This window comes from Dermacentor variabilis, chromosome 10 (assembly GCF_050947875.1).
Source record: "Dermacentor variabilis isolate Ectoservices chromosome 10, ASM5094787v1, whole genome shotgun sequence".
Lineage (NCBI taxonomy): Eukaryota > Metazoa > Arthropoda > Arachnida > Ixodida > Ixodidae > Dermacentor > Dermacentor variabilis.
Genome location: NC_134577.1, coordinates 20353404 through 20372136, shown reverse-complemented (window position 1 = coordinate 20372136; position 18733 = coordinate 20353404). Strand labels below are relative to the sequence as shown.

Below are 18733 nucleotides of genomic sequence, written 5' to 3'. Positions count from 1 at the left end.
TGTGGTTTCATGGCAGCAGGAACCGCTCTGTCGTGAAGCCACACTTGCAGAACTCGAGCAGGAACCGCTCTGTCGTGAAGCCACACTTGCAGAACTCGTCAATTATGTTAGTTTGTGCACCGAGCTCCGCTATTCAATGAGCTTTCTCTAATTTGAACACTGAACTCAAATTTTTGGCCCCCTTTGAGTTCGAATTATCGATATTTGTAGTCCTATGACTTTCACAAGATTTTACGTAACTCTGCACCGAACTTAGCGTAATATGCAGCTGACAGCATTCCTGGCACTATATGCAGGTATTGCTATCAATGCTTGGCACAGCGCCAGAAAAGCTTGGGCTCGTATACAATGATGCATTGGGTGCTGAGTTGTGTGAAATTTCTCAAAATTCATTGATCCAGAACACTGCTCCAGATGTAGTAGAGCACAAAATGAATATACAGCAACCACCACGAACATGCGGCCTCCGATGATAATTCAGCACAATGCGTTGGCGGGCTAGCTGGTGCGAATCCATAATTACTTTGTTTAGCGCGAAACAACGGAGCAGTTGAGAGTAGTTTAAACAGCAGTTGAGAGTAGCGCCTTGTCCTGGTCGTCTTTCTTGTGTCCGTTGTTTTGTGCTAAACAAAGTAATTATGACTGCGACGATATGCTGTTGCCAATGGCATGAGCACAGCCTTGCTTTCGTATTTAACTGTAACGGCACAGGTAATCTTCGGATGCATTTTTGCAGCAGCAACGCTACGTCTGTTAGAGTGTGACTTTTCTCAGTGTCGACCAAAATATTGTGCATTATATATGAAAGATATAGGTGGCTTGTAAAAAGTAATATTTCGTGCTTCAGTGCTGCAAAATATGACGTACGTATTACATGGAAAGTATCGCAGACCTGAACCTATCTACCACCAAACATGCAAAATGGCACATTTCTGAGACCAGCAGCTACTTTGCACCACTTGTGCTTGCCACCAAAACATAATATCTTGCATACAGGAAGCAGAAAAGTGCACTAGTAACCCAGGATTTGACGTGACATTACATCTACAAGTTGTAGTTATAGTATATGAAGTAATTAATCCATAGAAAGCGTTTCAGGCCAAAAGCAACTGCCCTTCAAGACATGCTGAATGTGTATTCTATCACTGCACATCTTGCTTATCTTCCTTAGTGCTGCCTGCTAAGTACGAAGCGGAGCACTATACTTCTGTGCTCTACTCTATTGGCTCCATTTGTTGGCTCCATGTGGTGCCCAATATGTGCTGCCCTTGAACTAAGAAGTGGTGGCAATGTCTGCAAGATGCCTTTTTAGACTGGTGCCCACGGTTCCTGCACTAGGCAACCTGACAGAATTCCGGTACTGTTGTGGGGGCACTTGTAGATGACATTCTTGGAATAAAATGTATGCTTTTACTTAATGATTTGGGATATATTCTGGATTCTGCATTGTGACTTAATTCCAGTTATCTTTATTTTCATCCGAAATGACTCAAAATGCTTCAAAAATTTAAAGCTCGTGTGACCCCCTAGTCCCAACTGGAATATCAAATTTTGCTTCGCTGCTGAAGCATGTAGATTTGTAAAGCATGTGCAGCCTTCTGGCTAGTAGCATGGTTAGACATTGCTGTGACCCACTGACAGTGTTTAAAGGCTGCAAATGTTGTACGGCCCATGTACAGTTGTTAGTCCCATTGTGGTCCTTTCCTATTCTCTTGACTGGTCGAAGGTGCCTCGAAGGTGAGCTAGCCGACCGCTGCCCTTTGCAGTGGTGGGCCTAGGCACTTCAAGTTTCGGCCGCAGCAGAATCCGCAGAATCTGGACCCAGAAAACATGGATTCGGAGATGCTGAAACCTCTAAACCCACAGAGGCCGAATCTGCCGCAGCTGGGCCCAATGTTGCACCAGAGGCTACAAGCCGCACAGGGAGCGCGATTGCGTCAGGCCAGAAACCAGCGGCATTCTTCGAGTCACCAGCAACAGGCACAGCACCAGCAACAACAGGGTGCTCAAGCAGAGGGTAAGCTTGCTGGCCGAGGCCATCTTGGCTTTGGTCTATAAAGGCTGCTGTCTTGAAAACGCTGACCTCATAAAGAAGTGCTAACATGCCATTCTGAGAGGAATAAATGTCTCAGTTTTTCCTGCAACAAGATCTTTCAAGCAGCCTTTTGTATCCCTGCTTTCCCATGTTGAGCAAGGCGCTGGGCACTACAAACAGTACTAATGCCAGCCACTGACACACCACCCCGGATGAGTCATAATGGTGTGGTCAACAGTAGAAGTTTTGGTGGGCTCTTGCCCCACTAAAGATGATGCTGGTGTAGCTAGTGAGCACTGCTGGTATTATCATCTTTTTGTCTTGGTGTAAGAACACACAGCAGGATCTACTCCTCTCTGAAATATTTTATTCCACTTTCTCCTGCCTATCCAGAGTAGATTGTGAGCAATCATATTGTTACGTGGTACTGACGGTTTAGGACGCAGCAACAAAACTGCAAATGGCAAAACTAACTTTACTGGGCGAACCTGTGCCTAGAAAAAACAGGGTATACTCAATGCTCAACAAAAGTGGCGAACACAGTCGGCGATCGCCGAAAATCTGATCAGCGAGTCAAGCACGTCGGCTTTTATACATCAGTGGTCGAATATTCCAGCGTAATCGCTGGGACCTGCGTGTCTTCCACAAAGTTCTACACCATTCGCGTCGGGCCTACATGCAATCAGATTACTCAAGGTTCGGTGACAGAGAGTGAATGGAACCATCGATAACATTCCAGAAACTTCCTACACATGCAGGCACGTCCTGCGCTGTGCGATAACATATTGTTAGGCAGTGAAACACGGTCACACGATAAAGATAAACGTGTCAATATGTATATCAGCTGAAATTTCTGCCTTCCTATGAAGACATATGAAGACTTTTCCTTTTTCAGTGGTAATCACTAATAACTGCCTGTGAATCTCTGGCCTTGTTTAGAAACTTGCGTTTATGTTATATACAATGACAATAAGGATGAAACTAAGGACAAGAATGACGACAGTGACCAAGATGTGAAACATGCCCTTAGGCTTTCCCTTGTGTGGGCGGGCGCGCTACCATTTTTCTTTCAGCAATAAAAAAATTGGCTCGCCATCCCGGCCCAGCAAAAGTGGATGTCCATCAAAGCTGTTGAAAACCACCAATATGATTGCTGAGGGGGGTACGCAATGCTTTATTGCTTTAGAGTAATGGATAGCAATGGTAATGTAGAGTAATGGGAGAAAAGACAACTTTCAACAGCACCCCGCCACCCACAGATGTGCCGCAAGATTGAGACTGGTTACTAGCCTGGTTTGATCGTTTATATACAAAAGGCTAAGGATCTCACTCTCCACGTCGCAAGCTGCCATCACTGTGGTAGCTTGCACAACAGTAAACTTTACCGGGAAATGTATATGGGGAGCACTACATGCTTCACATTGTTAGCAGGGGTGCCTTATCAATTATGTGGTTTGGGTGATTGTATTGTGCTTGTTTTTTATTGAAAAACCTGCTGTTCTGTATGTTGTATGCATGATTCTAAAGAATATATATGCACTGCTTGGTTAACTTTGCTGACTGCTTGAAGCCTCTGTCCTACGGGGGTATGAGCCACTCCTCCTGGCCCTGCATTGCCTCAAGTATCGGCTACAAAAAATGCCAACCGACTAGATGCTAACAGCTTTGCACTAAAACATATGGGCACATCCCCACATTCTGCAGGTCAATCAGGCCATCCCGGTCTCGCTCCTAAAGTGCCACATGAGGGAACTGCAGTACTGGGGATTACCCAGGCACAGTTCCAGAGGGTGCCACAGAACATGGGAACGGCAGGCCTCCATATGGGAGCTGCCCCCAGCTCCTTTGTCCCGCCTATAATCGCGCCTACGCCATTTGCAGTAGCACCGCTCTTTCGCCCACCGAAGTCCCCGGGAAGCAGCATCCAGACGGCACCCCACCCTGATGTGCAGGCCCGCCTGCTGGGGCTGCATCAACAGCAGCCAGCGCAACAGCTGTCAGAATACATGAGACACCAGCGATATGGCCAGGGGGTGAGTGTGAATCAACTTCATCATTGACAGTCTACTAAAATTAGCTCCTTTGCACCACAAAGCTTACTACAGAAATTAATATACTGAACTCTAATGAACAAGAAGGGGAGCCAATTAGCCTGATTTTTGCTAGTCACAATCATATAAAGCCAACAGACAATGACACCAATGAAAACATAGGATAAATTACTTGTTTTCAAGTGAAATTAAGGAATTGTTAAAAATACGGAAATGAAAGGGGATTATAAAGCAAACCTGTGGGAGGTGGGATACAAACACATGTCTTCGCATTACACGTGCAATGCTCTCGCCAACTGAGCTACTGTGGCACTACTTTACCGTCCACTTCCTCAAGTATTATATGTGTATTAGATGTAGGCCTGGGAGTGTTAGCCAGCGCTGTCGAAGAAGGAACTAGAAGGAATTCCGCCACTAGCCTCTATGAGAGCTGCAAGTGTTGCAGTTCATCCAGCATTGGAAATATGGGTAGTACTGCATGGGCTTGCCAAAGCTCTGTCCTTCTAGCTCCAAGCGATTTTGTGATTTAGCAAAATGACCATCTTCAGCAAAATATTGTCACGTTGTAGAAAATAGCAAGAACCACACAGCGCCAAAACTTTCAGTTCCGAATATAACTCTTTATTTGGCACACCTGTGCCCAGAAAAACAAGTAACGTATGCAAAGATGAGCACAACCAATTGCGATGAGCACAATGCACATGCATAGGCTTTTAGAACTTGGATGTTAACCTGTGACCTGGAAGTTATCGGTCAAATCACCAACGCTGAAGAGGCATATACAAAGTTCATAGATATAATTTTTGGTGTATACGTACCAATCTTTAAAAAAAAGAATTACCTTAGGCAAAAAAATTTGTAAACCTTGGATAACGCCTGAATTGCTTGCAAAAATACATCGCAAAAACGAATTGCATCATAAATTTATTAAATACAAGGACCCAGATACACTGAAACAATTCAAACTATATCGTAATAAACTGAATAAGGAAATAGAACTAAGCAGAATGCGACACATTCAGTCTGAATTTGAGTGCTCTACACCAAAACCTGACTTCTTATGGAAAATGTTTAATACTGTCCTAAATCATAATAAATCGCATTCTTGTATAGAAAAGCTGAACATAAATGGCAATGCGATATCTGGCATCCCTCTCGCTGCTATGTTTAATGATCACTTTGTTAGGAACTATCAAAACAGTTAATCTGGGACATTGTTTAAGTTGAAGCCTGTTGCTAGCCCCTTTATATTATTTCTTGAGCCTGTCTCTGAACATGACGTTTTCTCTGCTTTTATGTAACTGCAAAATAGTTCCTCGTGTGATTTTGAAGGAAAATTAGACCGGTAAAGCACGTGTTAGATATTGTCACACCGTACCTTACATATATATTAATTTGTTAGTCCAGTGCAACTTTTCCAAAAAGAATGCAAATCGCTAAAGTGAGTGTTTTATTTAAAAAGTGAGACAGAAATGATATACAAAATTATAGGCCTGTATCAATATTGCCTATCTTTTCTAAGGGTTTGGAAAAAATCTTACATCACCAATTTAATAATTTTTTCGATAAGAACAATATAATATCACCTGCCCGATTCGGCTTCAGAAAGCTTAACTCCACCGAATATACACTGTTGGAACAAAAGGAATTCATTTTATCCCAGTTCGAAGAAAGAAGACTTGTGCTTGGCATCTATGTGGATTTCAGCACGGCATTTTATAATATTCACCATTTAAAGGGACACTAAAGCGTAACAATAAATCAGTTTAGACTAATGCAGCATTGTTTGAGAACCCTGCAGGCAGTCATTTCAAAAAGATAGTTTGATTATTAGATGAGAAAATTAAGTTCCAAGTATCAGTATTTGAATTTCGCGCCGAAACCCCAGCGCCGGTACGTCAGCGTGACGTCAGCGATTCCAAAGTATGTTTTCGCATTTGGGCGGCGTTGGCTTGATAAAGGTTCCCGAAACTTGCAATGTTTAATATTTGGTTCCTTTAGAACACAATGTAGTCAATCTATACCACTATATATAATTAGTAGGCCCTAGAAGATGCCATCGAAATCCAAGACGTCACAGCCCCGAGGTGCGGGAACTTAAGTAGGCGCCGCCACCCGTATTTCGTTTTTGCGCTTTTTCTGGCTTACTAAACGTCTTATCATTGTAAGAGTGGTGTTTTTCGTGTTGTAGAACGGTAATTTACTGATGCAGAAGAAATCATTTTTCACTTTAGTGTCCCTTTAACATTGATTGAAAAACTTGATAGCTATGGCATTTGAGTTCATTGTTTAGCACTAATTAAACCTTACCTAGCAAGCAGAATGCAATTTGTTCAGATAGATATGCATTGCTCAAGTATGAAGCCAATTTCGAAACGATTTCTGCAGGGAAGTGTTTTGAGGCCCCTTCTTTTTAACGCTTATATCAATGATGTAACGAATATTTACCTAAACGCGAAATATGTCCTGTATGCCGATGACATCAGTATATTTTTTTCAGGAACAAACTGTACAGATATAGAGTATGAAACAAACCTCATGCTTTCTAAGCTGAGGGACTGGTCAATAACGAACCAATTAGAAATAAATACAAAAAGAAACAAAGCTGCGCTCTTTAGGCCTAAAAATAAGCCAGTAAGTTCAAATACTAACATTATGTATGGGGAAAAAAACGATAGAAATGGTTACTAGTATGAACTCTCGGCGGAACGTTTTCAAGTAATATGCTTTGGGACGAACATATTGACGCAGTCACAATCTAGTTATTTAGGGTAATTGGCATGACGTGGAAATGTAAATCACTGTTGCCGTTTAAAGTTAAACTTCTCATTTATAACTCACATTTTTATTCATATCTCTATTATTGCTTATTGGTTTGGGGCACAACGACTTTTGTTAATTTGCATAAATGACTTGTCTTGCAAAAGAAGCTTGTTTGGCTGCTCTTTAATGTTCCCTACAACTCCCATACCATAAACTTATTTCAGGAAGCCAACATCATTTCTGTGCTAAAGTTATACCAGTACAAGTTAACTGCATTTAGGCGGGAAGTAAAACTGAACTGCTCCTTTCTACGAGAACTTTCCAACCTTGAACTCAATGACAAATTTTATGTTACCCGTCAAAGAGATATGGCGGGTGGTCACACCCAGAACAAATTATTTAAGAGAAAAGCTGTCATACACAATGCCAGTGCTGCTAAATAAATATAATAATCTAGGCTTTGATGTCACGCAAATAACGGCCCAACAACTGAGAGACTTGTATGTGCAGGATTTTTAAATTACTGGTTAAGTGTACATCCTCTCGGCTAGTATGTAGATAAAGTGTGTGTATATATGCTTCTGTATATCTGCGTGTATATATGTAGGTATGCTCTAAACCCACAGAGGCCGAATCCGCCGCAGCTGGGCCTCATGTTGCAACAGAGGCTACGGGCGGAACAGGGAGCGTGGTCGCGTCAGGCCAGAAACCAGCAGCATTCTTCGCGTCACCAGCAACAGAGTGCTCAAGCAGAGGGTAAGCTTGCTGGCTGAGGCCATCTTGGCTTCGGTCTCCGGTGTCTTGAAAATGCGGAGCTCATAAAGGATTGCTAACCTGCCATTCCGAGAGGAATAAATGTCGCAGTTTTTCCTGCAACGAGATCTTTCAGCAGCCTTTTGTATCTCTGCTTTCTCATTTTGAGCAAGGCGCAGGACACTACAAACAGTACTAATGCCAGCCACTGCAACACCAGCCCAGATGAGTCAGAATGGTGTGTTTTGCAGCAGGAGTTTTGGTGAGCTCTTGCCCCACTAAACATGATGCTGGTGTAGCTCGTGAGCACTACTGGTATTATGATCTTTTTGTCTTGGTGTAAGAAGTACCGACGCACAGAGCAGGATTGTAGTGTGTGCTGGAATGTTTGAGTTGGTTCATCATGGGGCTGCACTGGTCGCATTCCAAATATCTCAAGTTTCGTACTATGTTCATCGTCGACCTCTTTGTCATTCTTGTCCATCGTCTCGGGCAATGCTGAGCCACCCACTAGGTGCTCAGCAAAAAACAGATGCCGGTAACGAATTCCAATCTTGCACTGTTCTAGGGAAAAAACTGTATTTAAAGCTGTTAGTTTTGGCGAAGAGGGGAGCAAGTGAATGCTCATGAACGCTCAGTCCTTCGCACTAGGACGCTTAATGCACTCTGGAAGCTGGAGCTTATTTTTTCTGTTCAACTATTGAACAAGAATATCAATCTATTAATCTTTCTGCGGGTTTCTAGTGCAGGAATATTATTTGAGATCATTAACTGCAAGGGAGAGTCTTCCCTTTTGTATTTTCAGTATATAAACCTAACCGCTTTCCTATTGACTTTTTCAAGGATCATTATATCTTTTTTCGTGTATGGGTCCCACACTACTGAAGCATATTCAAGTAAACACCGCACACAAGTTTTGTAAGCCAATTTTTTTGTGTGTAGGGGCAGTTTTTAGCTTTCTTCGTAAAACTCATAGCTTTCGAAATGCAGCTGTAGAAATGTTAGTAATGTGAGCCGACCATTTTAACTTATTGTCAAGTGTTATACCTAAATATTTATATTTCTCAACTTCCAAAATCATGTTGCCGCGAAGAAAGTAAGGAAGCAAACTGGGAGACTTTTTTCTAGTTATACGTAAGAGAACAGTTTTTTCACTATTAAGTTCCATAGCCCATTTCAGACACCATTCTTCAATGGCAAAAACTGCTTTTTGTACAGAGCTGTGGTCATGTTCTGATGAAATTTGTTTAAACACAACACAGTTGTCTGCGAATAACTTAACAGACATCTTCAGGAACAACCGTAACTAAATCATTTAAATATATTAAAAACAATGGTCCCAGCACACTTCCCTGAGGAACTCCTGAATGAACATTAACAACACTAGAAGCAGTCTTATTAATTTCCACGTATTGCCATCTGTCTGTAAGGTAGGCTTGAATCCATCGAATGGTAAAAAATGGTATACCCATACATTCCATCTTATAGAGAAGTTTGCCATGTGACACCTTATCGAAGGCCTTGCTAAAATCAAAGAAAACGACGTCCGTTTGCCCGGACATATCAAGCACCCGCGCAAATTCATGTACAGACAAAACAGTCTGAGTAACTGTGGATAACCCCTGCCTAAACCCGTGCTGATTATCAGACAAAAGATTCTGATCGCTCAGGAACTTTTGCAGGTAACCAGCTACAATATGCTCTAACATCTTACAGCAACTGCATGTTATGGAAACAGGCAGATAATTTGAAACTGACAATCGATCACTTTTCTTATATATGGGAACCACACGTGCTATTTTCCAATCTGAAGGAATTTTTCCATTTGCTGTATGTAAATGTATGTATTTATAACATATACAGTTACAAGGTTGTAGTTCAGTAGTCAGGGTAACACCATTTACCGATCGTTGATACGCTTCAACCTCCTCCCAACATCCTTTTGTCCACAGCGGCACAAACTCGTACGTAGCAGTATTGTGATGTTCTGTATGTTGTATGCGTGATTTTAAAGAATATATGCACTGCTGACTTCACGCGAGTTAATGACATCTTAGTTGAAATCAAGAAAAAGAAATGGGCATGGGCAGGACATGTAATGAGGAGGGAAGATAACCAATGGTCATTAAGGGTTACGGACTGGATCCCAAGGGAAGGGAAGCGTAGCAGGGGGCGGCGGAAAGTTAGGTGGGCGGATGAGATTAAGAAGTTTGCAGGCATGGCATGGCCACAATTAGTACATGACCGGGGTTGTTGGAGAAGTATGGGAGAGGCCTTTGCCCTGCAGTGGGCGTAACCAGGCTGATGATGATGACTTCACTTTGCTGACTGCTTGAAGCTTTACAGGCCTTGCAGGGCTCATGCCTAACGGAGGTACGAGCCACTTATCCTAGCCCTGCATTGCCACCGAGATTACACTAGACTAGACCAACTAGAGGCTAACAGCTTCGCACTAAAGCATATGGGCACTTCCCCATGTTCTGCAGGTCAAACAGGCCATCCCGGTCTTGCTTCCAAAATGCCACATGAGGGAACTGCACCACCGGGGATCACCCAGGCACAGTTCCAGAGGGTGCCACAGAACATGGGAACAGTAGGTCTCCAGATGGGAGCAGCCACCAGCTCCTTTGTCCCGCCTATGATTATGCCTCCACCTTTTGTGGTAGCACCGCCCTTTCGCCCACGGGGATCCCCGGGAGCCAGCAGCCAGACGGCACCACACCTTGATGTGCAGGCCCGCATGCTGGGGCTGCATCTACAGCAACCAGCGCAACAGCTGTCGGAAGACATGGGACACAAGCGATATGGCCGGGGGGTGAGTGTGAATCAACGTCATCATTGACTGTCTACTAAAATTAGCTCTGTTGCAACACAAAGCTTACTGCAGAAATTAATAGACTGCAGAGCTCTAATGAACAAGAAGGGGAGCCAAGTTGCCTGATTTTTGCTAGTCACAATCATATAAAGCCAATAGACAATGACACCAAGGAAAACATAGGATAAATTACTTTTTCTCAAGTGAAATTAAGGAATTGTTAAAAATACGGAAATGAAAGGTACAGGCACAGCTCATCAAAAAAGTCAAGGATAAGTGAGTGTTGTCCAGGGGGGGTATTCTGTGAGAGTCCACCTAGTGGACTGTCCATTTCGGCCGCTACTAATTGGCTAGGGCTGCTCGTCTCCTCCTCTCTCGTACAGCTGCAGCTAATAAGCAGCGGCCGAAATGGACAGTCCACTAGGTGGACTCTTACAGAATAGCCCCCTGCACTGTCATTTTGTAAGCAATCTTTGCTCGCTTGTTTTGTGTCAATGGGGTTGCATCAAGGTTAACAGGGCACCCAAAGGCTAATGTTGAGGGAGGCTAAGGTTATAGGTTACTGCCTCAAGATGTCGAAGAAGTCACTTTTAAGAAGACAGAGTCGTGAGAAAACAATGCAACTGGAGGACAAAATTGACGCCGCCACCACAAATGTAGGCACGAGTGTCTAGTATGATGCACTGTCTCTTCCAGGCTTGGTGCATCATAGCCAACCAATGATAATACATAAATATGATAACTAGGTCACATTTGAAGATGAAACAGTATTAATATGAGAGTGTGGCGCCCGCTCTGTGTGAACTGCAAGAGAATATTGCAGTTTCCTCTGTCATTTCGATGTCATTGTCGACGACTCTGCAATTGAGTCATCGCCTAGCCTGAAACAATTGTAAGATTTCTAAAAGGGTAAGCCTGTAATAGAATGCTCTTACAGATCGAAATAAGCTTTCCTTTCCTTTGCTTTTGCATTCAACCACATGTGTCTGCAATGAGGAATCTGCAAAACAAACAATTTCTTTGTAGCCTACGGATCCAGTCACAAATTTAGGCATAGGCTCTGTGCACTTTTGTGTGTGTACTTGTGATATTGCAATGAAAATAATTTGTCCTAACCTCTTCGTTTAACAAGATTCTGATACTAGCTGTAAACCAATCTACTCAGTAACTTGAAAACAGATGTCGCAGTAGTCTTTACTTTAAAGCAGTGTCATGCTACCGAAATTACAGCCTGACTGGCTATGATGAAGTGCCATAACCTGAACATGCAGTCCGGTTGCACTGTGTGCACTGCAGTGGCATTCTGGGAGAGCGCTGGACTCGGATTATCACATTTCATTCATTTTCTATTTTCATAGTAGATGAATAATGATAGTGACCGAAAATCTTCTGTTGTTCACTCAAGAGATGCTGTTATGCAAGCATCACACCACTTGCCTTTGCTTTCAGTGCCAGCATCTCTCATATGTAGTACAGTGAAACCTCAATATGGTGTAGTCAGTAAAGCAGGCAATTTGCTTAGTTATATCGAAATAAGTCATATTGAAAAAGTTATATCGCCTGTCGACTTTTCATATGTGGAAGGTGCTGTAGAATTTTATCTATTATGGGGCTATCGGAATAGGGCAACTTTAACGAGAAAAAAAAAATAATTTTGTTGAATGTGAGAGTCGGTGACGAAAGATGTAGTTTTATGCCACATCAACGATGTCTTCGAATTGGCGGTATGAAGTGAATCATCCACTCTGCACCCCCCACACCCCGGGCTAATACTTTCACCCGCAGTACGACAACGCTATCATGAAATGCGACGAAAGTTGGGAGCGAACACTTCGCTTGACTCGAGGTTACGCAACCTCCAGAACTAAACATGCGGGAAGACAGCGCACATGATGCACCTCATCTCGGCACACTGACTCTTTGAATACGCGGCAAATAACCTCTAAAACAGGACGACCGGGCTGCAAATGCACTCAGCCATCATGACAACCATGCACAGCCATGGCCGCACTAGAAGCGACCTCCCCCGCCCTCGCGCTTGATTGCGTTACTGCAAGCCCACCTTTCCCCTTACTCGCAGCCTTCGTCAAGCCACCATCCTCCTCACTTTCACTCGCACCCAAAGGGAACAGCAGATGGAGCAGGGTGGAATGTTATCGCACTTGAACATATGGAACATGACGCTGCTCTGCTTCGGCGGTTGCTCTTGGTTGCGTGGTTGGTCCAGTTGGTGAACAGTTGCGACGTGCAATTTGAGAGGTGCGCTTGCGGGCAGCCGCCTGTAACTCAATCACTTAACCATCTGCGTCGGTAGAAGTTTCCATTTATTGTCCCGGTATTCCTTCGAGATCGCAGGGAAACTTCATTACAATGAATTCGTACTATATTGTTCTAAAACCACGGTGTTCTATGGACAGAAACTTGTAAAGAGACATATACTTTGTTATCTCAATTTCGTTATATTGAAGTTTGATATATCAAGGTTTAACTGTATGCACTATATCCTTTAGCAATCTAAGAGTGCACCAACACCACACACCTCCATCACCCGCAAGTTTGCACATGTACACATGCACAATAAGCATAAGTATACTGGATAGATACACAATCGAAGATCGATATAATGAATATGGATATAATATAAAGAATTATTGATTATACCAAAGTAAGTTTAAGATGTTTCTCACGGATATCATAGTGTAACAAATACTATCAGAATAACAAAGGTATTTTCGTCTTAAGTCCAACATTGGTGTAATGAGTTTCTTTTACAGTGTGTCAGCAAAACATGAACAAGGTAAAAGCGGGAGCCAACGTTTCAACAAATGCACTTGTCGAGACATTGGCTCTCGCTTTTACCTTGTTCTCGTTTTGCTCATTGTCTTGAATTTCCATCTCCCGTCTTCCCCGTATCTACCCTTGATTTCACAATCTGTGTATGGTTGTAGTTTGACACCACTTAAGGAAGTGACATCATTAATTTCGATCTGCCTTGAAACCACTGTGAATGGTCAAAGGTGGGACTGTCAAAATTATTGGCTCTTGCCCCCAAACTGGCCGAACTTCAAGCTTGAACGATACTTTTATTTCTGGCCCCACCCCTTTCCTCACTTAGCCACAGCCCATGGGTCCACCGTCATGGCACATGCCGTCATCGTGGCACCATTTCAGTGGCTTTCTTGGACCGAGGGGGCCCCACAACCTCCCGCCACACCTGGAAGTAATTCCCTCATCACCAAATCAGCACCAGCCCTTCCTCTGCGGGCCCCCTTCGATGCCGCCGTTCATTACGATGCCAAGCCAGCCAGTCTTCCCCAGAGCACTGTGCAGCGACCATCCATCACAGCAATGGGACCCCTCACCACATGGGAGCCACGAGGTTAAGTCTGTGCCACCGCAAGATTAGGAAATCTCTGAAAAAGCTTTTCTTGCACCCTACATTTATTTGTGAGAAAATTCTCCCTCCTATCCCTTTCCTGTGCTTGTTCGCAAAAACTGATGCAATGGGCATCCATTGACAAGCCCCTTAACTCGCACATTCATCAGGATTCTACGATGGACATCTGTGTGCCATGATGGCAAGAAAAGTGTGTAATTGCCATTTCTTGTAAATATGTGCAGAACTGAAACAGCAGATAAGTGGCCTAAACAATTTTCGCCCTGCCCATAGCTCTGTACGATTGCAGTAAAATTTGTAAGTAAAGAGAAATTCAAGCATTATTTGTGTCCTGCCTCGTTTTTGTTTTTGGAAGTATGTTCTGATGGACTTTTGTTATCTTAAAGGGACATTAAAGCAAAACGCTGAATAAGTTTAGATGGATAAAGCATTCTTTGAAAACTCGGTTGTCGTTAGCTTAAAAATACTAGGTTGATCGCGAATTTCGAAGAATTTCTTCGTATTTTGCTGAGCCAATATGGCCAAAATATTGGCTCAGCAAAAGCCCACGAAGCTCAACACCGCTGAAGAAGCATCATACCCTAGAAGACACTTTCAAAATTTATGTCACAGTGAGCTGGTGCAGGAAGTTAAAAAAAAAAAAACGAGTAACAGCACTGAACAATGGGATCTGGCTGATACAAAGCACTGATTTTCAAACAATATTTTATTGCGCTCACAGCATTATGTCGACATACACCTTATGCGGTTCTTTGAGTACAAGAAACAGGAGGCACATGCTTTAAATACTTCTGCAGAAGCAGCAGCCTCTGAAAAGAAGCCGTGCTACAGATCACTTGGGTGAAGTACACCAGCACTCTTTAAAAAAGCTGAGCGTGATTTAACATTAAGAGCAGGTCATTGCCTAATATTACCAGATGTAGTAGAGGTTGTTGATGGTGTGGTAAATGAAAACTTTTCTTTCTGTGAAACTATAATTCACGACATTCCACCAAAACGTGGGGGATACAACATGCCACATTTACCACAGTTAGGCGGCTCATCACCAGTCAAAAGGTAAGAGTGTGTGCCGTAGGTGCATCTAAGTCGACACATGATAACCTTGGTTCACCGAATTTTTTATATAAGTGACCATTTTTCTAGCAGTGGTTTAATGACATGCAACCTTTTGGATTTTTCAGTGTCCCATAAGCACTGCCAGTAGCTCCTAAGCTTTCTCTGTAAGAAAGGTTTCAAGTCTAATGTAGGAACAGCTACTGAGAAGTTCCTGGGTTTTGTGAATATGGGTTTGTGGGTTTGTGAATACCTGTATGTCCAGGTACCCAGCATATTGTAGTATGCTGCTTAGAGATATAGCTTGTACAAAGGAGTGAATAAAGCCCAGTAAGTACAGATTCGTATGTTAAGTGGGTACATAGCATAGTACAGTACATAGCTCTTTTAGTCTTCGTTTTCCAAGTGAGTTTAACAGCTGTCAATACCACGCATGGCTCGATCCTCAGATTCCTCACACGTAGCAAGAAGGGTTTTGATAGAGCCTGGTAGAAGTCATATCATTTATGCTTGCATAGAAAGGGTGGTCACTGTTTGCATATACTGTAACAAAAAATTGGGGTTGATCCCTCTTTCATAGGAATCGATAGAACACGAAAGTGAGACGTGTCTTCACAGAAGCTGCTGCATGTTTTCTTTGAGAACTCGTGGTCCGCCGTGACGAAAGGTACACAATTTAGGGGGCAGTGACCGTGTTTCAGGCTTCCTTGGCGCTCGCGATCCTGTAGGCGAGTGGCATCCAGCTTCGGTTCGACTCCGTAATGTTTTGGGCAGCCAGTTGAGTTGCGATGTGCTCAGCTTGAACAATGCGAGTGGTAGAGTGCGCCACAAATGCACTACTGTGCACCACACAGTGCCAGAACTTTCAGTTGCAAATATAACTCTTTATTTGGCACAAGTATCCCCAGAAAAACAAGTAACATGCAAAGATGAGCACAACAAATTGCGATGAGCAAAATGCACATGCACTGTACATTCATTGTACATTCCAGAATGAGCACAACTATTAGCATCGCACCCGTAATCTGACTATACAAGATGCTTTGAAAGCAGAATCCGCGGCAAAATTCGAGAAAGTTTAGGTACGTGAAGGCACATCTTGAACAGAGCAATATATAACTTTGTAACAATGGCTAGCTGGTGAAAAACGGTCATTGCAAAAAAGAAAATAAACAGTGATTGTGGATTTGATGCTTGCTTTGCTGATTTGATTTAATGTGAAGTCTAGGAAGGTAAGGCGTAATAACACTACAAAAATGTATAAAGCACAAAGATGAGACAAATTCATGTAGCAGTACATGTGATTTCCAGGTAGCTTGACGAAGTAGTGTTTTTTAACGCTTAATGCGTCACACCCATTCTGTGAATGCATCTTTGTTGCTCTTGGGTGTTTTTGTGGAGCACCATGATTGAAATACTGTAAGAATGGCACCACCGTAAGAGAAATGGGTTTCCATGGTCCCTTCAAATTCTCAAAGTAAGTCTTCTATGACTACACTGGATGTTGCATCGGGCGTAAAATTATGTTTTATGGGACATTTGACTATAATTCGGCAAGGGGGGTAAGTAATGCTGCAAACATGACTTTTTACGATAGTATACAAGGTTATTTACCTGCCATGATGGCGTATAGGCTTCACCATTTCACTTCTAAGACCGTGGGTATGGGATCAAATCCCAGCCACTGTGGCTGCATTTCGATGGAGGCGAAATGTGAAAACATCGCTCTACCGTGCACTGAATGCACGTTCAAGAACACCAGGTGGTCAAAAGTAATCTGCAGTCCTTCCACTATGGCACAGCTCATAATACTATCGTGGTGTTGGCACACAAAATCCTGGAACTTTTTTAAAAAGGTTATTACAATCTTTATGTAAAAAAAAAATGAAACAGCGCAAACACATGCAACCACAAAATAACAAGGACCAGACACAAGCGCTGTGTCTCGTACTTGTTATTTTGTGGTTGCATGTGTTTGTGCTCTTACAATTTTGATGTCAAGTATGCACCAACTCGCCCAAAAAGAAGTTTTAATGAAGGTAATTTTATGTTTGGTGAAAATTAAGCCTGAGAAAAAAGGCTCCAATGAAGTGATTTGACTGGGCTCCCACTCCCTTTTACATGGCCAACAATGGTCCACGTTGCTTTTAACAAAAATAAGAGGGTCATGTAATGTACATCTATGTGGGATTACTGCACGTCACTGCACAACATTGGCATAACCAGTGGTGACCTATGTCTGATGTTGAAAACTAGCTATAAACTCCAGTGTAACCTCATTGCTGTAGGTTTTTATGTAATAAGTAGTTTCTCATAATAATCAGTGGTCGCAGTCTCAGTTAAATTGTGACAATTCCTATTTCAAAAAATGAACTATTTTTAAGCTAATATACCAAGCAAGTTTGCAAACTTTAGCAGCCTGAGCGTCTCTTTTTATCGCTTATCGCAGGCCTTGAAAGAAAAAGTAGCAAAACCACAGAAAAAACAGACATTGGTAACGCTCCTTGTCCTTTGGCTGTATCATGTTCATAGCGTGTGTTTGCAAGATCAATGTGACTTACGAGCTCGTGCAAGTTTGTGTTAAGCTTGACATACTCAGGCCGATGTCATTTGTCACTTTGCTGTTTAAGGCAGGGGCAAATGCAGCAAGCTTATGGCTTGTAGTACATCTAAGGGCTCATGTTTTTTGCAGAAGTACTACTTTGACAGCCGGCATCTTGCTGACAAATTCTTACGGAAGAGTAAGGGATGTCACTTGCGTGGCAAGAATGGCGACTCCATGAGAAAGAGTCCGAAGGATCAGAACAATAATGGGGACAAGGAAAATGTAGAAAGTTGTTTCTCATAATATTAAGTGGTCCCAGTGTCAGTTAAACTGTGACAATTCCTATTTCAGAAAAGGAACTATTTTTAAGTTACAATACCAAGGGACTTTGCGAACCTCTGCAGCCTGAGCGTCTCTCCTCATCGCTAATGGCAAGCCTTGAAACTAAAGGTAGCAAAACTACGCTGTGGATAGGAACGTAAGTAAAACAACAGGTAAAACAAACCTGCTAACAATGCTTGTGCTTTGCCTGAATCATGTTCTTGGCGTGTGTTTGCAAGTTCAATCTGAATTACCAGCTCATGCAAGTTTGTGTTAAGCTTGACATACTCAGGGCGATGTCATTTGTCACTTTGCTGTTTAAGGCTGGGGCAAATGCTGCAAGCATAAGGCTTGAAGTACATATAAGGGCCCATGTTTTTTGCAGATGTACTATTTTGACCACCGGCATCTTGCTGACAAATTCTTACGGAAGAGTCAGGGATGTCACTCGCATGGCAAGAATGGCGACTCCATGAGAGTCCGAAGGATCAGAACAAAAATGGGGACAAGGAAAATGTAGTAAGTTGTTTCTCATAATAATCAGTGGTCCCAGTGTCAGTTAAATTGTGACAATACTTATTGTTGAAAAGGAACTATACTTAATCTACAATACCAAGGGACTTTGCAAACCTTAGCAGCCTGAGCGTCTCTCTTGATCGCTAATGGCAATCCTTGAAACCCAAAGTAGCAAAACTATGCTGTGGATAGGAACGTAAGCAAAACCACAGATAAAACAGAAATTGGTAACGCTCCTTGTCCTGTGGCTGTATCATGCTCATAGGGTGTGTTTGCAAGTTCAATGTGAATTACCAGCTCGTGCAAGTTTGTGTTAAGCTTGACATACTCAGGGTGATGTCATTTGTCACTTTCCTGTTCAAGGCAGGGGCAAATGCTGCAAGCATACGGCTTGTAGTACATCTAAGGGCTCATGTTTTTTGCAGAAGTACTACTTTGACCGCCGGCATCTTAATTGCTGACAAATTTTTACGGAAGAGTCGAC

General features: G+C 42.8%; 1 protein-coding gene across 5 annotated transcripts in view; it reads left to right on the top strand.

Annotated features, from left to right (window-relative positions):
• Window positions 1-14131, top strand: part of LOC142560089 (uncharacterized) — a 33659-nt gene extending 19528 nt beyond the window's left edge. For 4 of the 5 annotated variants that reach the window (XM_075671891.1, XM_075671889.1, XM_075671892.1 and 1 more), the window contains 5 exons: window positions 1767-2017; window positions 3740-4068; window positions 7476-7605; window positions 10089-10417; window positions 13533-14131. In XM_075671891.1, the coding sequence (XP_075528006.1) occupies window positions 1767-2017; window positions 3740-4068; window positions 7476-7605; window positions 10089-10417; window positions 13533-13823 (1330 nt within the window). In that variant the 3' untranslated portion in view covers window positions 13824-14131. The remainder of the gene's footprint in view (window positions 1-1766; window positions 2018-3739; window positions 4069-7475; window positions 7606-10088; window positions 10418-13532) is intronic. The other variant, XM_075671893.1, reaches the window with a different exon arrangement.
• Window positions 14132-18733: the final 4602 nt, after the last annotated feature.